The 22,661-nt window shown below is 40.1% G+C and overlaps 1 protein-coding gene across 5 annotated transcripts in view; it reads right to left on the bottom strand.

Annotated features, from left to right (window-relative positions):
- Positions 1 to 22,661, bottom strand: part of STN1 (STN1 subunit of CST complex) — a 978,195-nt gene that overhangs the window by 542,144 nt on the left and 413,390 nt on the right. For all 5 annotated transcript variants that reach the window (XM_044056104.1, XM_044056103.1, XM_044056107.1 and 2 more), the window contains one exon: positions 18,050 to 18,220. In XM_044056104.1, the coding sequence (XP_043912039.1) occupies positions 18,050 to 18,220 (171 nt within the window). The remainder of the gene's footprint in view (positions 1 to 18,049; positions 18,221 to 22,661) is intronic.

Raw genomic sequence — 22,661 nt, 5'->3', positions numbered from 1 at the left:
TCAGGAAATCCTTCTATGTGGCACACCTCATCACAAAAGCTTTCTCATCCAAGAAAAAAAGAGGTCATTGTTCCCTCTACCTGTCACTCATTAGACCCATTATAGAGTACAACGCCCCTTTTGGTATGTACCTCACAATACATCTACAATAACTGGAAAGGCCACAGAAATACCTCACACAAAGGGTATTACCGGCCTCAAACAGATGCCCTACACAGACTGTCTCAAAGCACTCCAGCTTTACTCCGTCGCATATCGCCTACTCAGAGGTGATTTCTGCCTAACATACAAAGCTATGTCAAACCCAGAGCTGTTGGACATGCTCCACTTAAAGAAATCCCAATCTCTCCAAGCTACACGCTGTAGGGACGTAAACCTTGTCACCACAATAAACAGAACATGCTGGAAGAATAGATTCCTGTCCCAGAGACTTCCCATACTCTGGAACAAACTACCTATCTATATCAAACAAAGCTCCTCATTAGCACTCTTCAAGAAAAATCGTGATGATTGGATGGGAAATAGGAAATTCACTCCACAGATCACTTCTGTGGCTCTGCTCGACAGGGGCACAGGTAAATAATTTTCTTGGGTGGCGAAAGCCAGGGTACCTTTTTGGCTAGGCTTATGTAGGTCCTAGGGCCAATAGCCTACTACCTACTTATGACCCTATGAATATACAATACGTTACTAGAAAAATAAATTACTGCAGTACTGGAGCTCTCCGTACAGGTAAGATGATAAATATACTGAAAAGCCACAAATGCAACATTCTTTAATTTTTCTGCAAGGCAAATATATCCTGGACATATAGTACACTACAGATAAGTGTGTGTACTTGCCACACAAGTTGATCTTGAAAAAGACCCTTTGCAATAGCTATAAACATGGGTACTCCTTTCTGGTTGCCCATCCATTGGTTAGTTCTTTGATCTGAAGAACCTGCCCACATCCACAGAGGGACAAAGACCTTACTGGACGCCTAGACAATTCAGGTTCATGTAACAGCATGAAGCTGGAGGGACCAGCTGAGGGGTGTGAGCAAGAGGTTGAGGCTGGCTCATGCATCCGAGGGGAAAGGCTGTTACCTACGCTCAGTGCAATAGCAGCATTAATAACTGGGCAAGCTCCACACGGTCAGTTGTATACCTCTTGGGTTGAAAGGTTGCTCGTTGGTACAGGCAAACATGCACCAACTGTAGGCACCAAATGTGGAGCTCACAAGGCTGCTGTGTGGTGAGAGGGGGCTATTGCATGCTGCATCAGCATCCTAGATCTCCTCAACATCTTCGGATGTGGGTTGGGTTGAGCCGGCGGGGTGACTAACATTGGTTTAGTAAACCTGAAGAATAAGGAGAGGAGCTTGTGGCAACTGGTGATTAGCTGTGGTGATGGGGAGAAAGGGACAAAAAGAAATGCCTGTACCAAGGCTTCCTTTCACTGGTATATGGGTGGAAAACTGGCCAAATGATCACCAGTTCATGACCCCACTAAACATGGTGGAATCACATCTGTAAGCAAAAGGACATAAATTTCTAAACTTCTAAAATAGCTGGAGCCCCTGCTATGTGTAGCTAGGAACACCAATGCAAACACTGAAAGAGCACACAGAAGGTAAAAGATACTTCAGCAGAGAGTCCTCTCTGGGATCAAATAATACAGTGAATGCTCACCTGTTATAGCCGTACCTTCAAAGGATTCCCTGTGGAAGATTAACATCTGGATTACAGTTCCAAGCAATATCCCCAAGTTCAAAAGGGCAAATGTGGCAGGAACCAAATAACCCATCCGCAAGAAGTGAAAAGGTCAAGTCTTTAAAGACTTGGCAATGGAAGCTCTGCTCCTTGAGTGGTGGATCAAAGATCCACACAATAAGATGTGAACAGGGGGTTATGTCAATGTGCTAATTAATCAAACACTGGTGCTGCAATTCAACACAAGTTGCAGCACACTGTCCCCTGGGAATGCTTTACCACTATTATAACTAGAGTTCTACTTTTACTTCTGTAGTTTAGTAATTTAATACATTTCAGACTCTGATGTAAAATAATCCTTACAGAAGAAGTACTGATTAACTGACATTTATGAGAATGATCGAAAACACATGGGCAATCTGTTATAATATCACATCCTAAGAACAATTCACAAATCCTCAATGGTAGTGTACACTAACTCCTGTGCAAAAAAAAAAAAACAAAGCCTTACACACTGTCTTCTTGAGTTACAAATATGCAGATAACTAGTGTCTGCCTAAATCGAATAGATGTGTATTCAGCCCGACTGAATTCCACTACTTGCAAAGTCATTACAACACTTCAGGTAAATGATTAGCTGCAACAATATAATCGCATTGTGAAATGATGCTGTCAGCTAAACCAAGAACAAGCAGATGTTGGTACCACCACAATGAACCACTGATCATACTTATAGATCTCCAAACACAAAACCAACACACTTAAAAACTGGATAAAACTGACTGCTTGTTTATTAGAACAGTAAAGTTTTTGGACAGACAGACCTTCAACAGTCAAAAAAGTAAATGTTCAGTGGCATTTTTAGCTACAGAAATTAGTACATCTTTAAATGTTCTCTGTACTATTTCACACTGATTGGTTCATAATTTTACTGTACATTGACTGGTTATGCTTTTCAATTTAACCTGTCAGGTCTATATTAGATAAACAAATGTTTATCTAATCGAACGCTCACATGAGCGAAAATTGCGGAACTCGAAACCGCAATTGTGAGATCGTGGTACAGTAAAGATGGGAATATTTGCCCTTTCCTCACTGTAGTGCGATCTCGGAGTTGGAATATATATTTAGCGGGGGGTGTGGAGGGCACAGCCCCCCACAATTGCAGTTTTGTGTTTTTGGATTTTCGCTCATGTGAGCGTTCGGTTAGATAAACTTTCGTTTATCTAATATAGACCCAACCTGTCTACTTTCTGTATTCAGGTTACACATTTGTGACTGAGGAGGATACAAATTTTTGTAGCTATATTCGAAGTTCCTCACCTCCTATGCACTCCAATGTTAAATGTATTCCACTGCTAACAGCTTGTATTTGTAGTATTATTCAGAAATGTTTATGTAGACTTTCCAGTGATAGTTACTGAATCATGAACCTCACTCTACATCATGTTTGTTGATAACTTCAACTGACGGCTAAAATAACACTGACAGTGCTTTCTTTAATTATTCTGTCTAGTAAAAGCAGTGTATCACACAAGAAAACCAGTCCGTTTTAATTTTTTGTGCATTTCAGAATCAATAATAGGTGTATTCAATTAGTACATGGTTGAGCGCACTGTCAAGTTACTTATAATTTTTTTAGCAAACTCTTCTATGCAAAATGAAAATGAAATGACTTAGAATGGCCATGTCTGTAGCACAGAGGAGTAAAGCCCTGACCACAGCTCAGGAAACCATAGTTTGACAAGTGGCTTGGGTGTCTGATGGAAGAGACATGGAGAATGAAATGTGCCCATTTTTTTTTTGGGGGGGGGGGGGCAGTGGTTCCCATCCAGCTCATGCCACAGCTCTAGAGATGGGGCCTTGGCTGAAGACTGGAGTCTGATCATAATGAAGGGAGTGGTGTTAGAAAGATGCAGGAAGCCATGTCTACATCTTCAGATGGTTGCCCCTGTCACCTCATGCCATGGGGCACAAATGCATGGGTAAGAGGCATAGTAGGCCTTTGTGGTGACATAAGTGCTTATGTCACCACCAGGGCTGAGGGTGGGTCATAAAACAGAACAAACTCTTATTAGCAGGATGTTGGTGAGGGCAAAAGACAGCCATGTGGCTGCCTTGAGAACACAGCCCCTTAAACAATGAATGGGGGAGGCATAATTCTTGGCAGGTATTGGGCAATACTGATATTAAAAAATAAAAATAGAATAGCCGTGAATATTTTTTTAATGGACTGTCTAAAGCCCTGAAGTCCAACAGGTATTTTTTTCTGTGTTACAAGCTTCAACAGATATTTTAAAAAGAACATTAATGCAAGGACCTTTGCAGATATTTTAAAAATAACATTAATGTAAGGACCTTTGTATTTCAACAGCCAATCAAAATCCAGCACTACACAGATACGTTTAATAATAGCTCTGGCGAAAAATATGCAATGAAAACAAAATGCAATGTCTATCTTGGGCATGTTCCTGAAAAAGGCACTAGAAGCTTAGCTTTCGAGTGTCCCAACCTGGCAGTAACAGCCCAGTCTGAAAGCAGAATCATATTCCTGACTCATGATCATACAAGTGGCTCACTGACAGCAGCTGCACTCCAATACCTCTTTTTTCTTTCTTTTTGAAGTAAAACTCCTTATTCTTATTAATGGGGCACAGTATTTATCTGTCTTTATATGCGTGTGTGTGTGTGTGTGTGTGTGTGTGTGTGTGTGTGTGTGTGTGTGTGTGTGTGTGTGTGTATACGCTCATACATCTGTGCAAATGCAGGGGTATATACCTGCAAATGTGTGCATGTGTGAAATGAGATAAAATAAGCTCGTGTCTGAGGCAAGTGTAACTTATATGGCTGAAGACGACTCCTACTTTGCTCTGTCACCTAATGTGTATTGCAGCAAAACAGGCTATTATCTGTCACTCCTGTGTCTACATACACATCTATGGATAATAGCTTAAAGAAGAACAGCAGCATATTAGGGTGGTATCAGAAGGAAAATTTTTCAGAACTAAATATACATCCAGTATCACTGTCTTGTGCTTACTTAGGAGAAAAAAAAGCTGCACCAGCTCTTCCTATATATTACCACACGTTTGGAACAACTCTGACATGACGGTATCAACTACTCCACTGAGGAGTGTTAGGTGTGGTTTCACAGCTTTCTCATCAGTGAGCAGCAGGCAGGAATAAAAGAAATTCTGCAGAAGTGTAACAAAAAGACAAGTATATGGTTAAGCTTTCAACTATTGATTATTGGATCTAACTTTGGCACATTTTTTTTTCAAGAGCTGGATCCAAGGCTCTTAATCCACCCTACCCATAATTCTCCTTGGTCCCCCAATTAACTCAGATTTAGCTGCAACCATATCACCTAAAAGGAAAGCAGCAACACAGATGTAACAAAATGTCCTATATAAATGAATGAGATATGTAACAATGTAAGGCTGCCCAGAACACAAGGTCCCTGTCCAAAATTCAAAGCCCCTGGTCAGGTCCAACTGGTCAACTGATAATCCACAGTAACAATTTAGGTTGGGAGACAGAAGGAAGGATGCTGAACTGGGTGAAACAAGACGACATCTAACATTATTATTATCTATTATTTACATTAAAGTACATAACTTTCATATCCAATGTTGTCCTTTTCATCTAATTCAATGATTGTTACAGATTACCAAGCTAGCTGAAACACCCAGGTGTCTCGAGGAAGGATATTCCTGAGTATGGCGGAGCCAAAGATGTAAGATATCTGGATTGTACATCCATCCTATAGAGTGACACAAAGGGTATGAGCTGTACACCAAGTAGATGCAGCACAAATCTCATCACTTGGAACTCCAGACACACAAGCAGTGAAGGTAGCTACCGCTACAACTGAATGAACCTTTTGTTTGTCAGGTAAGATTAATCTTATTTTCTTACAGATAAAAGCAATGCAAATGAAAAGCCACCTGGACAATGCTATTTCAGAGACTCACTGTCCAAAACTATTTTCTGAAAAACAGAAAAAAAAGCTCATCAGACTTTCTGATATCCTTTGTACAAGGTAAATAAAATCTAAGTTGATGACGAATGTCCAATAAGTGTAGACTACATTCCCCTTTGTTAAAGAAGTTTAGGAAGAACACTATTAAACTGATTGTCAGATTAAGATTAGCTTCTTAGGCCACTTTTGAAAGGAAATGAGGATTAGTTCACAAAATTACTCTACATTTATAAACAACAAGGTATGGGGGTTTACAAGATAGTGCTTGTTTAGAAATCCTCTTAGCAAATGTGACAGCTACTAAAAAGAATGTCTTCAAGGTAAGAAATTTCAGATCTACTTAAGAAGCAGGTTTGAAAGAAGCTCTAGACAGAGCTTGCAGCATGACAGTAATTTCCCAAGGAGGAATCAAATACCTGATTGGAGGTCTTAGGAGGAAACTTCCCTTCAAAAAAAGCTTTAGATATTTTTGAGGAAGTGATGAAGTCTTATTCTGTCACATGAAAACTGGAAATGGCTGCTAGCTGAACTTAGATGGTGGAGAAACTGGCGTCACTGTGAAACAATTCTGCCAAAAAGTCTAAAACAGATGGAAGAGGGGCTGAAAAGGAATTCAGACCTTTGGAACAAGCCCTTATGGTAAACCAGTTCCATTTGCTAAGACAGACCATCCTGGTATTTGGTTTTTGTAAGGATGACAAAATCTGGATGACTGGAGTAGATGGCCTGGCATCTCTGGCCACCATTAAAATTGGAGGTACCATGTGGTTTTCTCTTCAGCATCTTTAAGTGTCAGTGACGCTGACTGGATGGGTGATGAAGATTTGGGAACTGGTCCAACACCCAGAGAGGATATATTAGTTGAGGACATAGATAGGGGAACCAAACCTGATGGGTCAAAAGGGGGCAATGAGAATAACTTTGGCCTGGCATCCTCCTGGCTTTCTGAAGAAACCTTATTATCATAGGAAAGGGTGGAAATGCATAAAGGAGACCTGGGGCCAAATGTGGACCAGAGCATCCCTTGACAACTCTCCCTGTAGAGGAATCACGATAAAGTACTTGCTGCATTTGTAGTTTAGATTGGCCTCAGCAAATGAAAATCAACATCGCTATTGACTGCCTTGAGGGACCACTCATGGGAAGTAGAACAGACGTACATAGCTTGTTTGCCAGAACACTGAGAATCCCTGGGATGTGTATTGCTACTAGAAAGCATCAGGAAGACATTGTCCACTGCTACACTGTCATGGCTTCCGGCATAGTGAATAAGAATGGGTTCCTCCCTGTTTTCTGATGCACCAGACAATTGCCATATTGTCCATCTGGATGGAAATCACACCCTCAGAAAGGTGTCCTGAAATGCCTACAATAGTAGGAGGACTACCCTCATCTCCATGACACTGATGTGAAGACGGGCCTCTGTCATCAATCAACAGCCTTAAACCATCTTCCCTTCGAAATGCCAAACCCCACCACAGAAGGGTTAATGGATGACCCCATGACACCATGGATGAAGTCAACCACCAACAGATGTGGTCCCTACATAGTACTGTGAGATTCACTGGTGCATGCGGGAAGTGAGATATCAGGGACCACTGAACTGAAAGTGTCCACTGCAGGCCTCTCATGTGAAATATTGCCTGAGGCACTAGTGTGATTGAAGCAGCCACTGAACCCAGAAGTCAAAGAATATCTCTCACTTGGGTAGTTGGAATGATGCAGAACCTCTGAAGCTATCTGATGCAGACACAGGATTCTGGATTGTGGAAGCCTGGTTATCTGAGTAGTTGAATCCAGGTAGCATAAGATGACTTCTAACTTCTGTGTGGGTATCAACTGACTTATGACAAGATTGATGGTTATTCACTTAAGTGCAGAGTGAGGAGGATGAATTATCAATGTGCTGAATTAGTAGATTCTTCATTGAAGAAGTGAGGAGCCAATTGTCCAAACAGGGGAACATATGGAACGCTTACAGCCTGAGACAGAATGCCATACATTTGGCAAACACTCTGGAGGCTGGTGAGGCCAAATGGCAGTGCTCTGAACTGAAAGTGGCTGGCTCCTAGACAGAAATGGATAAATCTCCTGGATAGCTTCTCTGTCTTCATATGATAGTATGCATCCTGGAGATCTATTAAGCATTTCAGTTGTCCTTCCGTAGAAGAGAGAGTATAGATTGAACCATGACCTTTAGAAACTTTGTCTGTTTTACGAACTGGTTGAGGTAACTTAGGCCTATAATGGGCCTGATGTGCTCCTTTTTTTTGGAAGTAAAAAGAACCTTGAATAGACTCCAAATCCTTGCTAGTCTGGTCAAACCTCCTGGATGACTCTTTTCTACCAGCTTTGCTACCTCTGCTACTGACAATTCCGTCTAACTGGGTGGGCCATCTGTAATTCTTTTCCTCATCTTAAGAGGGGAAACAAAAGGAATAATGTAGCTTTTGGTGATTATCCTTTGCATCTTGGAATGCATAGGTGCCACCCCAAATGTCTCCAAACTGTGGCACTCGGGCAACCTTTCAGAAACACTGGAAGGGTTTCAATGTAAAAGAACCTTAAAACACTTGGTTTTCTGGCCCACACCTGACCCTGGGGCAACATCTGATAAAATTATCCCTTCTGTGCCCTGGGGGTGGGGTGGGGGTGGGGTCTGTCAGCAGAAGCACCCAGGTCAAAATCCCGAGTTTTTTGAGCCCATAGTTTTTTTTTCTCAACCTTTTGGTTCCAGGAAAAAGCCCTCTGTGGGGTGAAAAAAAAAACATATACCAGCTGCAGACAGGATCTTGTCTTCCTGCTCACTGATAAACATTTCTTTTACCTTAGGTCGGAAGAGGGTCGAACCATCAAAGGGAACATTAATAAAGGATGTCTTGAAGCCTTCTGCGAAATCACATAGGCGCATCCAGGCATACTGACGTAGAACAATAAAGGTGCCTGCTGCCCTTGCTATGTCATTAGCTCCTTTGGAAAGCTGATGCATGGCTACATTAGTCATGAATTTGGTACTCCACTGACTTCTGGATGTCCACAGGCAAGTTACCGGAGAGGATTTTGACAGCTCCTGCATCAAGTCCCTCTGGAATGAGCAAAGTAATTCACGCTGTTGAGTGCAAATGCCGCTGAAGCATAACTCAATTTCCCAAATCTGTCCATCTACCTAGATTCTCCATTAGGGGGATGAACAGATGTGCTCTCTCTCTAAGAGCTCCTTTCTTGAGGCTGCCAAAGAACCATGGCATCTACTTTGAGACCCTTGTCCCAGTGTAACTTATTCCTTGGAGCCACTAATATCTTATCTGGCTTGTGTGGGATAAGCCCTATCATGTTAAGTTCCTTCCAGGACCACTGACAGACCAGGTTTATTAGTTTATCAGTCGACAGGACCACCCAGGAGGCTGATGAGCTAGCCTCAAATGCTTCGAGGAATACCAACTCTTTTGAGGAGGGAAGTTCAGTGGACCAACCCTTCCACCTTGGCTTCATCAATTCTAGAATGTCCCCAAAGGAGAGAGCGGATCATGGGGAACCCTCCTGTTCACTGAAATGACTCTAAAAATGAGTCCGAGAGCCTTCTCTTACAGGCCTGTTTCCTCAGTCCTTAACCCTCAGGGGATTCTCAGGAAAGGTCAGAAGTGGAAGGGGCATTCACCAGGTAAAAGCCACTGAGGCTGATAGAGGCTGATTGTCCCTAACAGGAAGAACAAACATGGTGACACTATCAACTGGAGGTCGGGACAATATGAACGAGACACAGCCTCCTCCTCCTCCTCTCTGGACCTGGAGAGTATCCTCTCAAACGCCTCAAACACCGAAGCAGAAACCACAGCCAATGCAGCATTCCACATGCCTTGAAGAGGGCAGGGATGGAATGTTCCTGGGCCTGACTAAACTTCAAGGCTGACAGTTGAACTGAGCTGTTCAGAGCTGAAGTACACAGGGGTAAGGAAGACTCAGAGAACTTCAGAGTTGACCCAGACTCTCAGCTGCTTTGGCTCTGAGACTCGTCCCGTCTTCCCTGGTGACATCTGACCATAAATCAGTCTCATTTAAAGTTACTACCACACCTGACCTCCCCCCTCCCAGCACCAACTAAACTAAAAAACTTCTCCAAAGCAGATTATAACCTCTTACAGGATGGTACAAATAGCTTCACTGCACCTCTTCCCTCAGATGGAACTGGCAACTATGCTGAGTTCTTCACAAATGCTTTATACAAACACCTGAAAAATTGCACTGATTCTGCTGCACCTGATAGGATCAAAACAAGTTCCTCAAGGAAGAGAAAACCTGTCTGGTGGACAACTGCCATTAAAATGCTTTACAACAAGAGGAAGAAATTGCTGTCCAAGAGTAAGAGAGAGTGAGCTCTAAACTGGAAACACTCCTTCCTTAGCTTAAACAGGCAAATAAGCCTTCTTGAAGTCCTCTAAAAGCTAACAACAAATCAAAATTAGCTTCCTCAACTAATGACAACCATAAGGTGTTCTTTAGTAACATCCATAACCTAAAAGGAAAGGCCCAGATTTGTGCTGAACTGGTAGTTAATGACACTACATATACTGAGCCTGTGGACATTGCTAACCTGTTAGCTGACAGGTTCTCAGCAAACTTCACTCCTCTGTCCCCACCACACTTACCCCAAGACATCCCTACCACCTGTGCTCTACTTTGCATCTCTAAAGAGCAGGTCGTAAATCCCCTCTCTGAGGTCAAACACGCAGCATCCATGGGACATGATAACATCCCAGGCTGCATCCTACATGGGCTCAAACAAGAATTAGCAATGCCATTAGGTACTCTTTTCAGAGTCTAAACACTGGCTTCAACCCAGATGAATGGAAAAAGGCCACCGTTATCCCCTTGCACAAAGGTGGTGCTTCCACTGACCCCGGGAACTATAGACCTATTAGCCTGATTAACCTTATCTGCAAGGCCATGGAGAAAATCATCATGGACCTTATCAAGAGATACTGGTAACCTTCAAACACTTGACCTTGCTCAATTTGGATTTGTCAAAGGGAGATCATACCTGTTAACCCTAGTGGACTTCTTCGAGACGGTCACCAAGGCCTTGGATGAGGGGGAATATTTGCATGCAGCCTACCTAGACAGAGCCAAAACTTTTGACACTATCCCCCACTCAGGCATAATTGACACTCACCCAGCTAGGTATCAACCCATATATCATTAAATGGGTCGCTAAGTGTCTCACTGATAAAACCCATATAGTCAAAATAGAGGAATCCACATCTAACAGCAGACCTGTAAACCAGTGGTGTTTCACAGGGATCAGTCCTAGGACCTCTACTGTTTGGAATCTATTTCTCCAAAGTGCAAGCTAAAAACTAAAGGTCTGTGGCTGACATAGTTTGCTCATGACTGCAAACTGGGAATGGTCATAGAATCTCCAAATGATGTCAACATCCTACAAGAGAGTCTTATACAAACAAATGACTGTGTCATGGCATTAAACTCAATGCAAAAAATGTAGTATCATCCCTTTCAGTAACACTGATGTTCCAGCTAACTACTACATCAATAACAACACCCAAAGTATGCACTCAGTGGTGAGAGACCTGGGTATACAGGTTGATGTCAACGTTACCTTTCATCACCATGTCTCCACAGTGGTAATAATGGCATTCTATATTGCTCATCTCATAAGTAAGGGCATTGCCTCCAGAAAAAAAGAAGTTGTAACCTCCCTGTACTCTTCCTTCATCAGGCCAATAATCGAGTACAATGCCCCTTTTGGTATGAACCTTTCCAAGCACCTGCAGCAAATGGAGAGACCACAAAGGTTCCTCACACAGAAAATTCACTGTCTTCAGCATCTGTCCTATGAGGATCGTCTGAAATCACTATCACTTTATTCTGATTCATACATACTACTCAGAGGTGATCTCTGCCTTGCATACAAGGTAATCTTTGACCCTGCTTTATTGGAAATGTTGCATATCCACAAGTCAAATGGTACACAGGTTACTCACTCTAATGGTCTTAACCTGGTATGTGAAACTAAAAGAACCTGGTGGAAGGACAGATTTGTCTCCCAGAGGTTACCACACCTTTGGAATGGACTCCTGCTTCATATCAAACAGAGCACCTCATTGGCCCTCTTCAAACACAATCTGGATGACTGGATGGGTAACTGTAAATTCACCCCAGGGGTTTCAGCTATGTCCCTCTTGGACAGGGGTGATAGGTGCTGAACATGGAAATAAGGGTAAAACTTGGCTAGGCTTCTAAGGGCCCTAGGATCAATAGCCTAGTAACCTCCTATGACAAGGCTAAAGTTGAGAAAGTGAGGAAATCTTTGAGTCAAACTCAATAGTGCTGTTGGCTCCTAAAAGGGTGCTCTAAGGGAGAATCTCAGCTCTGTGGTTGTTGGATCTGAAATACGAACCAGAACAGGAGAGATGAAAGTGGGGCAGTAGGGACCATCCTTGGAGTTACCACACAGGTAGGAGCTGGGACAACCCCTTTCAGGATCTGTATCCCTTAGCAACTTTTGCATCATCTTGTGGACACTGGCTTCTGACAGACTCTTAGATGATCAGAAGGGCATGAAGGATGAAGCCACCGATGGTTTTTGAGATGATCATTTGTGTTTCTCCTGTAAAAAGGGTAAGTTGAACCTCAGACTAACTAGCTCCAAGGAGAAACAAAGGGATGAAAAATGGATCCAATGAGCTTCTAAAGCAGGAGGATCTGAAAATCTCAGGGTCCTAGGAGCCAGACTGAACTGGTCCAACAGGTCCATCTGGAGATCTTTTCCTGCTCTTTTTCTTTACTCTTTTCTCCTTCATTCTCATGGCACCTTGTATTTATCTGACTTCTTGGAGGAGGGGAAAGGTGTCTGAGAAGTGGAAGAAGCCAAACCACCCATATGAGCAGGAAGACCACCCATCTAAACTAGTTTATCACAACATCCTTGCAAAACCCTGAAAATGAAAGAAGCACAGGTTTCACAATCAGCCTCTAGGTGCAAAACTCCAAGGCAATAGTCAAAAAAATGGTGCAGTTCTTGGGGCAGTATCTTGCACCCACAAGCTGTGCATTTTTTAAACCAACTGCCTTGTCAGACACATCAACACAAACAAGCAACAGTACATACAGCAACCAGAGTAAGAAACACCAATAACTACTACCACTGTTCAAAAAGACCCAGTAGAAACAGCAGCACACACCAGCTAAGAACTATCTACCTATCAATAATACTCAACAATAGCAGTACAGCAAGATTTTTTTAAGGCAGGGAAGGTGGTAAAGGCAACAAGTTCCTAGAAAGGAAGAAAAATGGCTCAGAAGCTGCTAAAATCTGAAAACAATGAAAATACTAGAAGATTAAGCAGATATCTGTGAAGTAAAATAGTGAAAATAACAAAAATCAGCTCCCATCTAAGCCCTTGAATCACGTCTTGATATATCAAGCTGCAAACAAGATTTGAGGTAACTGGTGGACTAAAGGGAATTTTGAGTAAGGGAGGAATCAGAGCCCTGCATCCAAGCACTTGAATACAGTCAGATTTGATAACCCAATTATTGAATCATACAAAAAAGGCAACACCTGATCCTAAAATTTCAGTATTCTTCTGTTATTGAGAAATTGCACTTTAGCCTGTTGGCAAATCACTTTTGAGCTACTGACACAGGGCCCCAAGGTAATGTTAAATATTGGCAATGTGCACCTGTAGTGTGGAATGATTAAGGCCATGAGCAAACTGTCTAATGAAAATCACAAACTGGTAAGTTCAAAGATGGAAAAAAAGGGATACTTCTCCACACCATTGTCAAAATGTTGCCAGATTCTGTAACAAATATGTACTTAGCAGGTTTTCCTGACAGTTTACAGAACCTTTCAAATCTCTACTAGGAGATCTGGAGGGAAAAGAGAAACTACAAGAGCAGTTAAGTTCTGAGACAGAATCAATAATTCTGACAATGCAGAAACACCTCCCTCACCAAGTTTGGAATGATTGTGATAGTGACCAGAAGGTGAAGGGCCTGAAACCAGGCAGTTAAGGTACCACAGTGCACCACAATGAGTTTTGTCATTTCTGCACTACATGTGAGGAAACAGGCACTGGATATAAAGCATAGAAGCAGCATTCCCTACCAGTCCAGAACAGTCTGTCCACCAAAAAAAGAAAGCAGAACATAGGAAGCAATGTACTGTAGTACTCTATTAGATGACAAATAGACTGGCTTCCAGGGTGTCCCACAGCCAAAACACCATTTTCGCACTTATAGGTTAATAGGTACTTACCAAGTTACTGAGCCATGATGATCTTTAGAAGCCCAGCCATGCATTCCATGAACTTTTTAGTCCATGTCAATTAAGTATGAATAATCAGGAGCTGGGCAGAACATTTATGTTACCCCTATCCATAAGGTAGAAGGTGCTAAACCAGGAGTGAATTTATGGTTTCCACATCCATTTGTCCAAATTATGTGTGAAAAGAGTAAAGGAAGCACTTTACATTTTGTGGAGAGAAAGCTATTTCCAAAGAAGTCTTATTTGGTGTGATGCATATCTACTCTTCCAAAATGTTTACTTTATGTTACAGAAGTGATAAAGATATTTTAAGTGGGTGTTTATTCCACCATTTAACTTGTGGACATGCAGCAGGTCAGAGAGGACAGGGTCTGTTGAGGAGCTGTATGCAAGGCAGAGATCGACCTGCAATAGCCTGTATGACGCAGAAAAGAGGGACAAGACTTTGAAATAGTCAGTGTAGTTTTTATGCTTTAGTTACTTCTTGATGAAAAAGTGTTATGGTCATTCAAGCTGTGTTAACTGTTAGGACAGGTAAATATTGAAGGGGCATTATACTCCACAGTCATCCTAATAAGTGCTGAATACAGTGAAATGATCACATCTCTGGACCTAGATGACACACTTTGATTAATAAGCTGTGCAATGAAAACAGACTTTCTTACAATGGTGGATTTATGGTGATCAAAGGACAGGTTGTTGTCTACATAGGTTCCCAAATCCCTAACTATGGAATAAATTTTCAGGATTGTATTGTCAGTGTGATGGCTACAGGGGGAGCCATACTTGCCAAAGCAGACTATTATACACTTTTTGTCACTTAGTTTTAGTCTATGGTTATGACACCGCTTTTTTTGGGAAAGGCCTTCTTGGAGGATCTTGGTGTCTTGGGGACTGTTACCAAGTTCATAGTCATCTGCAAACCTGGTCAGCCACAATCTCTTTATATTAGCTTTTGACCTCCCAAGAGTAAATGCCAAATAGGAGTGGCCTGAGGACTGAACCCTGGGGGACTTGGGACAGCCTATCAGAAAAGTCTTGATTTCCATTTGTGAGCCAATCTGCTATCAAATGAGTTATACAGGAATTAATATTTAGCTGGGAGAGTTTATCAACAATACCAAAGTGTGGGATAGCTCTTGTCAGATCTAGAAATGCAGTATGCAGCAATTTTACCTCATTTATTCCTTTGTAGCCTTCTCAAAGAATTTGACCAGATTAACAGACATGATCTGCCCTTGACAAAACTGAACTGGCCTGAGCCAAGGGTTTGTAGGTTATATATGTCATTATTTATTAATTCCAATATGATCCTGTCCATAGCCTTACAGATGAGACTTGTCAGACTTATGGGTGTATACTTTCTTGGGTCTGTTGATGCCCTACCTTTGTGTAGGAGTATGACTGCTGCTATCCTACAGCTGTCTGGTGCAATGCCTGTTTGGAGACTGATACTGAATAGTCTCTGTAGTCCTGTTTCAGGCTGGTCAGCAGGAAGCCTGGTATGCTATCCAGTCCTACTGAAGCAGTGTTCTTGGCCTTGGAAAGTGCTTTGAGGACTCATGCTTGGGAGATGTGGGGCTAAGGGTGATGAAGTCACAGCTAAATTTATCTACTAGTAGACTGGCTATGCTTTCAGCATCAGAGTATGTGATACAATTTACTATTAGCACTGTGCAATGATGAGGGTTTTTTTCTGAGGTTATTAATATAGCTAAAGAAGGCTTTATGGTTGGCTTTTGCCTTAGTGGTTATTTTACCCCACAGCTAGCTTTGGTTGGCTTGATAAGGAATCAAAGTTCCTGGTTAAATTTAGCAACAGCATTTTGACATCTTGATAGTTATATTTATAATTATCTGCAGTGACTTTTTTCTTTTATTGTACAGACTGTTTCCCTTGTAATGTGGACTTCCAACTGAGCAAAAAATAACCTGGGTGGAGGTTCACTCCCAAATTCACGTCATCCTAGCAGAGAGGGAAGGAGTATGTAACCCCACTCTTGCACTCAATTTTGTTCTGATAACAAACCACTCCCTAGATATCTCACTGCATGAGAAAGTGTCCTGATTTCACAATTTCCAACAGACCCCAGAAAATCTATCAACACCGTCCCCAGCACCATTACTGTGATATGAATCTGCTTCTCAAAGCTATTCCATGCCCATTGACTGATGGGCTGCACCAAAGAGGACACCTGAACCTGCCAACAATTCATCCACCAAGACAGACAAAACAGAAACTTCAGGTCCAGGTTGCGGAATAGCAACATTTGAATGGAACTCACATTTCTTGAATAAGGGGAGTGTACTCAGGGTTCTTTCATTACTATAAGGTACAGTGACCTCAGGGCTGGTTATATTAGTTCATCAAATAAATTTAATAGTAGGTAGGCTTCTTGATGATATCTTTATTTTATTGGATGGCACAGAAGCAGAGATTCATTTGTCGAATATTTTAACACCATCACTGATTTTTTAATATTTACGCATACTTGGACAGACAGAGAATAAACTAACTTGATGCTCTTATTTCCACACATCTGGTTTTAAATCCAGTGTATATAAGAAAAAGATGTTATGCAAGTCTTATCTACATTTTACCACTTGTCACCCTTTTTCACAAAAGAAAAGCCTAGTAAAAGGCCAGGCAATTAGGGTGGCAAGGATGACATCTCAGTATGAGGAAGTGTGGGATGAACTGATTAAACTTGAACAGATGTTTGTAAATCGGGGTTAGACTGAGAACCTGGTCAGCGATTTCATTAACAAGCTTTTTAATGAATGGGGGGCTAAATATTAACCCCTGTTGGGAAAAGGTATGGACAAACCACAGCTGGAGGAAGGAGGGGTCAAATATGAAAAAGCTTTCGTTATACAGCTTAACCAGTTTTCTAAAGAGACTACAGAAACAGTTAAGAAAAAACGCAACATTTTTAAAGTTATTCTGACATACACAATATGGTGGGGATTGAACCTACTTTTATTAAGAAGAGTGCATCTAATTTTAAACAACTTTTTCAGAACAAAAAGTCTTAGGTGTCATCAAACAACAGGGGTACTATCCTCTGTGGTTGTTGTAAGCAATGCAGTTTCATAATAAAGGTACATACCCTTGAACTTGACAACATCCTGAAAACTAAAGTTATATTTCAGAAAGGGAACTGTTCCACCCAAAGAGTTGTTTACTTGGCAAAGTGTGACGGTTGTTCAGTATTCTGCATTGGTAAATTGAATCATGCACTAAAAATACGCATTCATGAACACCTTTATGACATTACCTATTGTAAAGAAAATAGTGTCCTTTATAAACATTCACTTGTTTGTACCAACTTTAAAAAGTTCTCTTTTTGTATATTAGAAAAAAATAATGTTAATCCCAGAGGGGGTGACTGGAAAGGATGGCTTAATAATAGAGAACTTATGTGGCAGCTTAGGTTAGTGGCAACTTTTAAACCAGGGCTGAATGAGCATGTATCCATAACACCAGTTTTGAATATAATGGCTAATAAATTATAATTGCAGTAAGGATGTCATATGTGTTATGTCTGGTTTAACAAGACTGAATATTTCTTGATATTGTCTATATTCATTTGATATGTTGTTATTTTATCAAGTAAGCATGTAGCTTTAAGATTAACAAAAGGCTGTGCAATTATTTAATTAACTACCCAACATAATGGTTTTATGCATACTGCTTCAAGGTGGCTTTTTGATAGCCTTTTATTCTGACAAAGTCTCCTTTGTCGGATGAAAGTGCTCAATCTTTTAATAAAACTTGGTTTTAACCACTGTGAAACCCTCAGCAGAGTTATTTGTATGTGGGTCTGTTCTAGCTTATCCTTGTTTCTGGATCATAACTTCCTCTGTAAAATAAGACAGTTATCTATAAAATAACACAGCTAAAAGTCTGTGGCAAATCCAAACTCAATACTTTATAAAAAGCAAAAATCCACAGAAAACAGGCTACTTTACAATATGTTCATTTGAGGTTTCATGGATTCTAAAATAAATCAAATTAATTATAGGAAAACACTTAGTTGCTCTAAAAAGCCTTCATAAGGAAAACACTTCCAATTAGTTTCTTACTATAGCTTTGTGCTACTACTTCTCGTTGTCCTCGAAAGACTTTTATCTGTCCCCGGACCTGGATGACATCACCAATATCCAGTTTTGAATTCTTCTGCTCATGCTCCTGCAGCTTCCTCAGCTGCTCTGCAATGTTGAGACCTCCAGATACAGTCTGGTGGGCACTGATGCCTAAAACAATAAAAATAAATACATACATGCATACATAAAAAAACATAACCAAGTAAATACATAAATAAAGCTAGATCTCTAAAAGACTGCTTGCATTATGCAAATACAGTCACTAAAGAATCATTTGAAGGTATACTGCCTTCTCAACCTATATATAAAAGCATATGAAATTTTCAGAATTGTTTCACACATTTTTATTACTTTAAACAAGCTGCTATAAACAACACTATGACATGGCTTAATTAAAAAAAAAAAAACTATCCTGGAGAGAATCTTTTTTCCCCTCATAAAAAAAGCTGCAGTACAGTCTGTACGCTGTAATGGAACAATTATAATGATAGACATGTACTATGTTTCCTAAGTCAAAGAATCCGGTGACTTTGACCTCCATACCGTGTAGCCTCTCTGAAGAGTCTAAAATACTACATTAATAAAGTGGTAGCTACTTCGATTTAATGCTGCAATTAAAAGGATATGAAATTAAGCAGCTGCTCTAATATACTACAGGAAGAGTCAAAGTGCTATTTGCAAATTCTGTCTACTGAATGATTATGAATGACATGTTGAAGGAATAAAGCACTATTGACAGAGACTTATTTTGCTTTCAGTAGATAAACAACAGAGCTGATCACAATGAGTTTTTTTAAGTTGCAACCTAGCTACAGTAAAAAACACAAAGTACAGTAAGCAGCTATATGGAAACTTAGCTATGCCTAACAGAGACAGTAAAAGCAATTGTATTTACAAATGTTAACAGCCAACAACAGTTAAGAGTAGACAAAGGGAAACTGACCCCTGGCTAACTGGAAATAGAGTCACACTAATGATATCTGTAGGGCAGAAGTAAATTAATGAAAGAAGCAATCATGTGATACCACAGAGATCACTATAGTTGGACAGCTGCATAAGGAAGTTCTTAAGGGACAATTTAAATGATAAGAGGGTTGGAAGGCACAGCATTCTAAAGGAAATATTATTTCTACATCTAAGAGGCAATATAGACAAAGGTTTGTGACTGAAGTTTAGTGTGCTATGAGGGATTTTGACATCTATGTTATCACAGGATCGTGGGCAAGTACTAAGCTAGCTGCCCTTGTGGGCCGGTTTTAAGCCTAGTTAATTGCCCTGTCAAAGGTGAAAATCAAACCATGTACTGTAATTTTAAACATGTTAACCATTACACCAAACCCCAACACACCATGTATTGGTAATCGGAAGGGGAGACTTATTGAACAAAAGATGAGAAATAGTAGGTTTTCAAAGGAGGACAGTATAAAAAATAAATGATTTGATAAATAAAGACTGCAAGAATGTAGCTACAGGTATTCTGAGTATTTAGACAGATGCTGCTTGCCAGAATCTGATAACCATGCCTTCATCTTGTGACACGAACCATCAGATCAGCAAATCTTGCTCATCAATTTTTGCAATTCTGTTATACTGGTCAAAATGGGCTAGAAGAGGAATACAACAGCCCATTACAGATATAAAGGGCACCTTTACCAAGGGTGAAATGTGTTTGTATAGTGAGAAATTCTGTGGCCCTTCAGCACCCTTTAAAGTTTGCTTTGGTTGTTGTTGACTTGATGACTAAATGAGAAAGCATCAAGTTTTGCATCAAGATACTTAATGATAGTACTGTTGCTAGTAATAGCCCCGAGGTAACAAAATGTTCATATTGGGTTGATCCAAGTCCCGATTTGTGCAGTGCATTGTTTAAGCAGACTCTGTCAGAATGGCAAAAGTATCTGAAAAGCAGTCCTCACTCCATGGGGTCTTGTGTTTTCTGAAAAAGAAAAGTGGTATGGCGCAGACTCAGAAGCTCTACTGAGCTCCTCAATCACAACCATCATGACAGCCTTTTTTTTCTTTATGTTTGAATAAATAGCAACGGAAGGAGAAATAAGAGAGCAGAAAGTACAATGTTCTTGTCTAAAACCATATTGTTAATGACTAAAGAGATTTTGACCTGTGAGGTATACTGTAAGCAAACAGAAACCACTTTCTCAAAATATTTATTGAAAATGGGAATGCTATTTAAGGATTACAGGTTAAATATGCTGTGACATGTAAATGATTTAGGAATGGGAACTGCAATGAAAGTTTTCCAGAGTTCAAGAACAGAACGTCTAAAAAAGGATAGTTGTTGTTGCCTATGTGGGGGGAGAGGCAATAAAGATATCACAGGTTCTTAGAAATCCAGTTTATAATCAGTCTGTAACTGGACAACTAGAGGAGAGGGCCTACTTTAGACGTTTGTTGGAGAACTGAAAAGAAACAGACAACAAAGACTAAAAGGATACATCAGCTATATCTTCTGCAGACAGAATTGTATGACCTCATATGTAATATATACAGTTTAAAGAGTTAAGCTAAAAATTTAGTAGTTTCTTGCTGCGTATGAGGGTTCTGAATTTAACACAATGCTTTAAAAGAAATACTCCTGAGAATGGGTTAGTTCTACCACTGAGCTGATTAATTTTTGGATGCGGGCATTTTTCTTTTCCTTTAAGGTTTTAGCTCTTTGGCCTCCCACCTCCTTTTTGAAGCCTGTTTGATGTTCTAATCCTTAAAACTTTTGAATGATCATTTTATGTGTGAAAAATGGCATACCCAAATAAATAAATAAATTAATTAATATACAAGCCAATGAAATAGCATTTGTCATGTAAATAAGAATTCAATTAAATGGTACTCGTCATGTCTTGCAAATGCATGTGCAATATTCTCTCCTAAGAATGAAGACTAGGGAAACCCTTTGCTTTATTTTTCCCTCTCCTGTTAAAGCACACAATTTGCAGCTCTTCCATGTTAGGGGAAGAACAGTGTCCAATCCCCATCACTTATCCTGTCAAAGCCAGGATGGTACAGACACTAGTGACAAGATGAAAACTATTAAATTCACATTTGCGACTCCAAATTCGATGAAGGCAGGGAAGTATATGGTCACTGAAAATGCAACTGGTAAAGATGTAGAAGAAAACTAGTATGCTCAAGCATGGCTGTGTATATTCAAGAACCAAGGATGGGCACTCTTCAATGAGGTGGGAAGGCTATCTGTAAGAGGGTGTTTAGTATGTTGTAGCATAAAATTACTGTTTTATAATTTTATGAAAAATAAAACTCCAAAAGAATAAGAAATGATGAAAACATTCGCTTTAGTAAACATCAGACTTTCCTTTTCTTTTACAGTTATTTAATTTGTTTTTCTTCTTCTTTTGATTTATAGCTCTTTAGTCAGATTTGGTTGTCTTGACTTTTACATTATTATTTTGAGTTTAACTTTAACTGAAGAGTTCCAAATGGAGATGCGTTGAGAGTGCACGATGTGATACTGAAACAGAAAAGGTATTTAGAAAAAAGTGATTTATTCAAATAATATAAACTTTTTTTAGAAAAAAAATGTCATCCTGATAAGGACTTTTTCAGCTGATACTTTGTACTGTATGCTGTAATACATCCTTACGTATTGTCTTGACATGCCCTGATTAAGAGAAATACATGGAAATGAAGAGTCATAGCCAAAGTGAAGCTGCAGCATGCATAAAGTGTGGTTGTTCAAGTAAAACATTGTGCTAATAATCATTAATTTTAGAGCAGTTTGATTGCAATAACAGTAGAACAGCTACTTAATATTTGTTTTACAGTCTGGTTTGTGAATTAGCTGGCTCAGGTTCTCTGTTTACATCTCTGATGTACTCTATCCAGAAAATACCTGTCAGAGGGTCAGAACAGCTCTTGCATTCAATGGGAAGCATGAGCAGTGGGTCTTCCCACCCAATTCAGTTCAATAACTGTGCCTCACGCTTAATGCTCAACTGCTATGACTTAGGCACAACACTGATTTTTGCCCTCAAATTTAGCCTTGTTCTTTCCAGATTTTCTTTTTTAACATAAAGACAGATCAGTTAAACAGTACCAACATTAACAACTACAGTAAGTCTATACAATAAAGATTCTTTAGCACTAATTAGATGCAGTATATTATGCGACTAGTGTAGACATTTTACTTAAGCAAGTATTTGCACTTTCGTACATTGACATTGACTACATACAGAACAAAACAAACATTAAGCAATTACTGGAAAACTTTATGCAGAGTTTTACAGATCAAATGATACATAGCTACACTTTTTGCTGTCGCTTTAAGGCACAATCTATGTTTCTACGCCATAAGGATAGACTCATTAACTATGCTAGAGTACTTTAAGTTTATGAATTTGATTTAATGTAAAATTATTTGAATTTGTAGGTGGTGTGCAATACAGTTTGCACTTTATATGTTGACTTCACATGTTTAAGCAAAGAGGGCAACTGATGTAACTTTGTCTTGCTTTTCTGTCAATGTATTTCTGATGCAAATGTATATGGGCTCCCTAAATTGTTCATTTAAGTATTCACCTCAATCTTGTGAACATTTTAAACAGTACATTTAGCATTT

This window comes from Protopterus annectens, chromosome 14.part0 (assembly GCF_019279795.1).
Source record: "Protopterus annectens isolate FY-2018-M chromosome 14.part0, PAN1.0, whole genome shotgun sequence".
NCBI lineage: Eukaryota > Metazoa > Chordata > Ceratodontiformes > Protopteridae > Protopterus > Protopterus annectens.
Note: the sequence above shows the minus strand (reverse complement) of the source record. Positions and strands in the feature narration are given on the sequence as shown.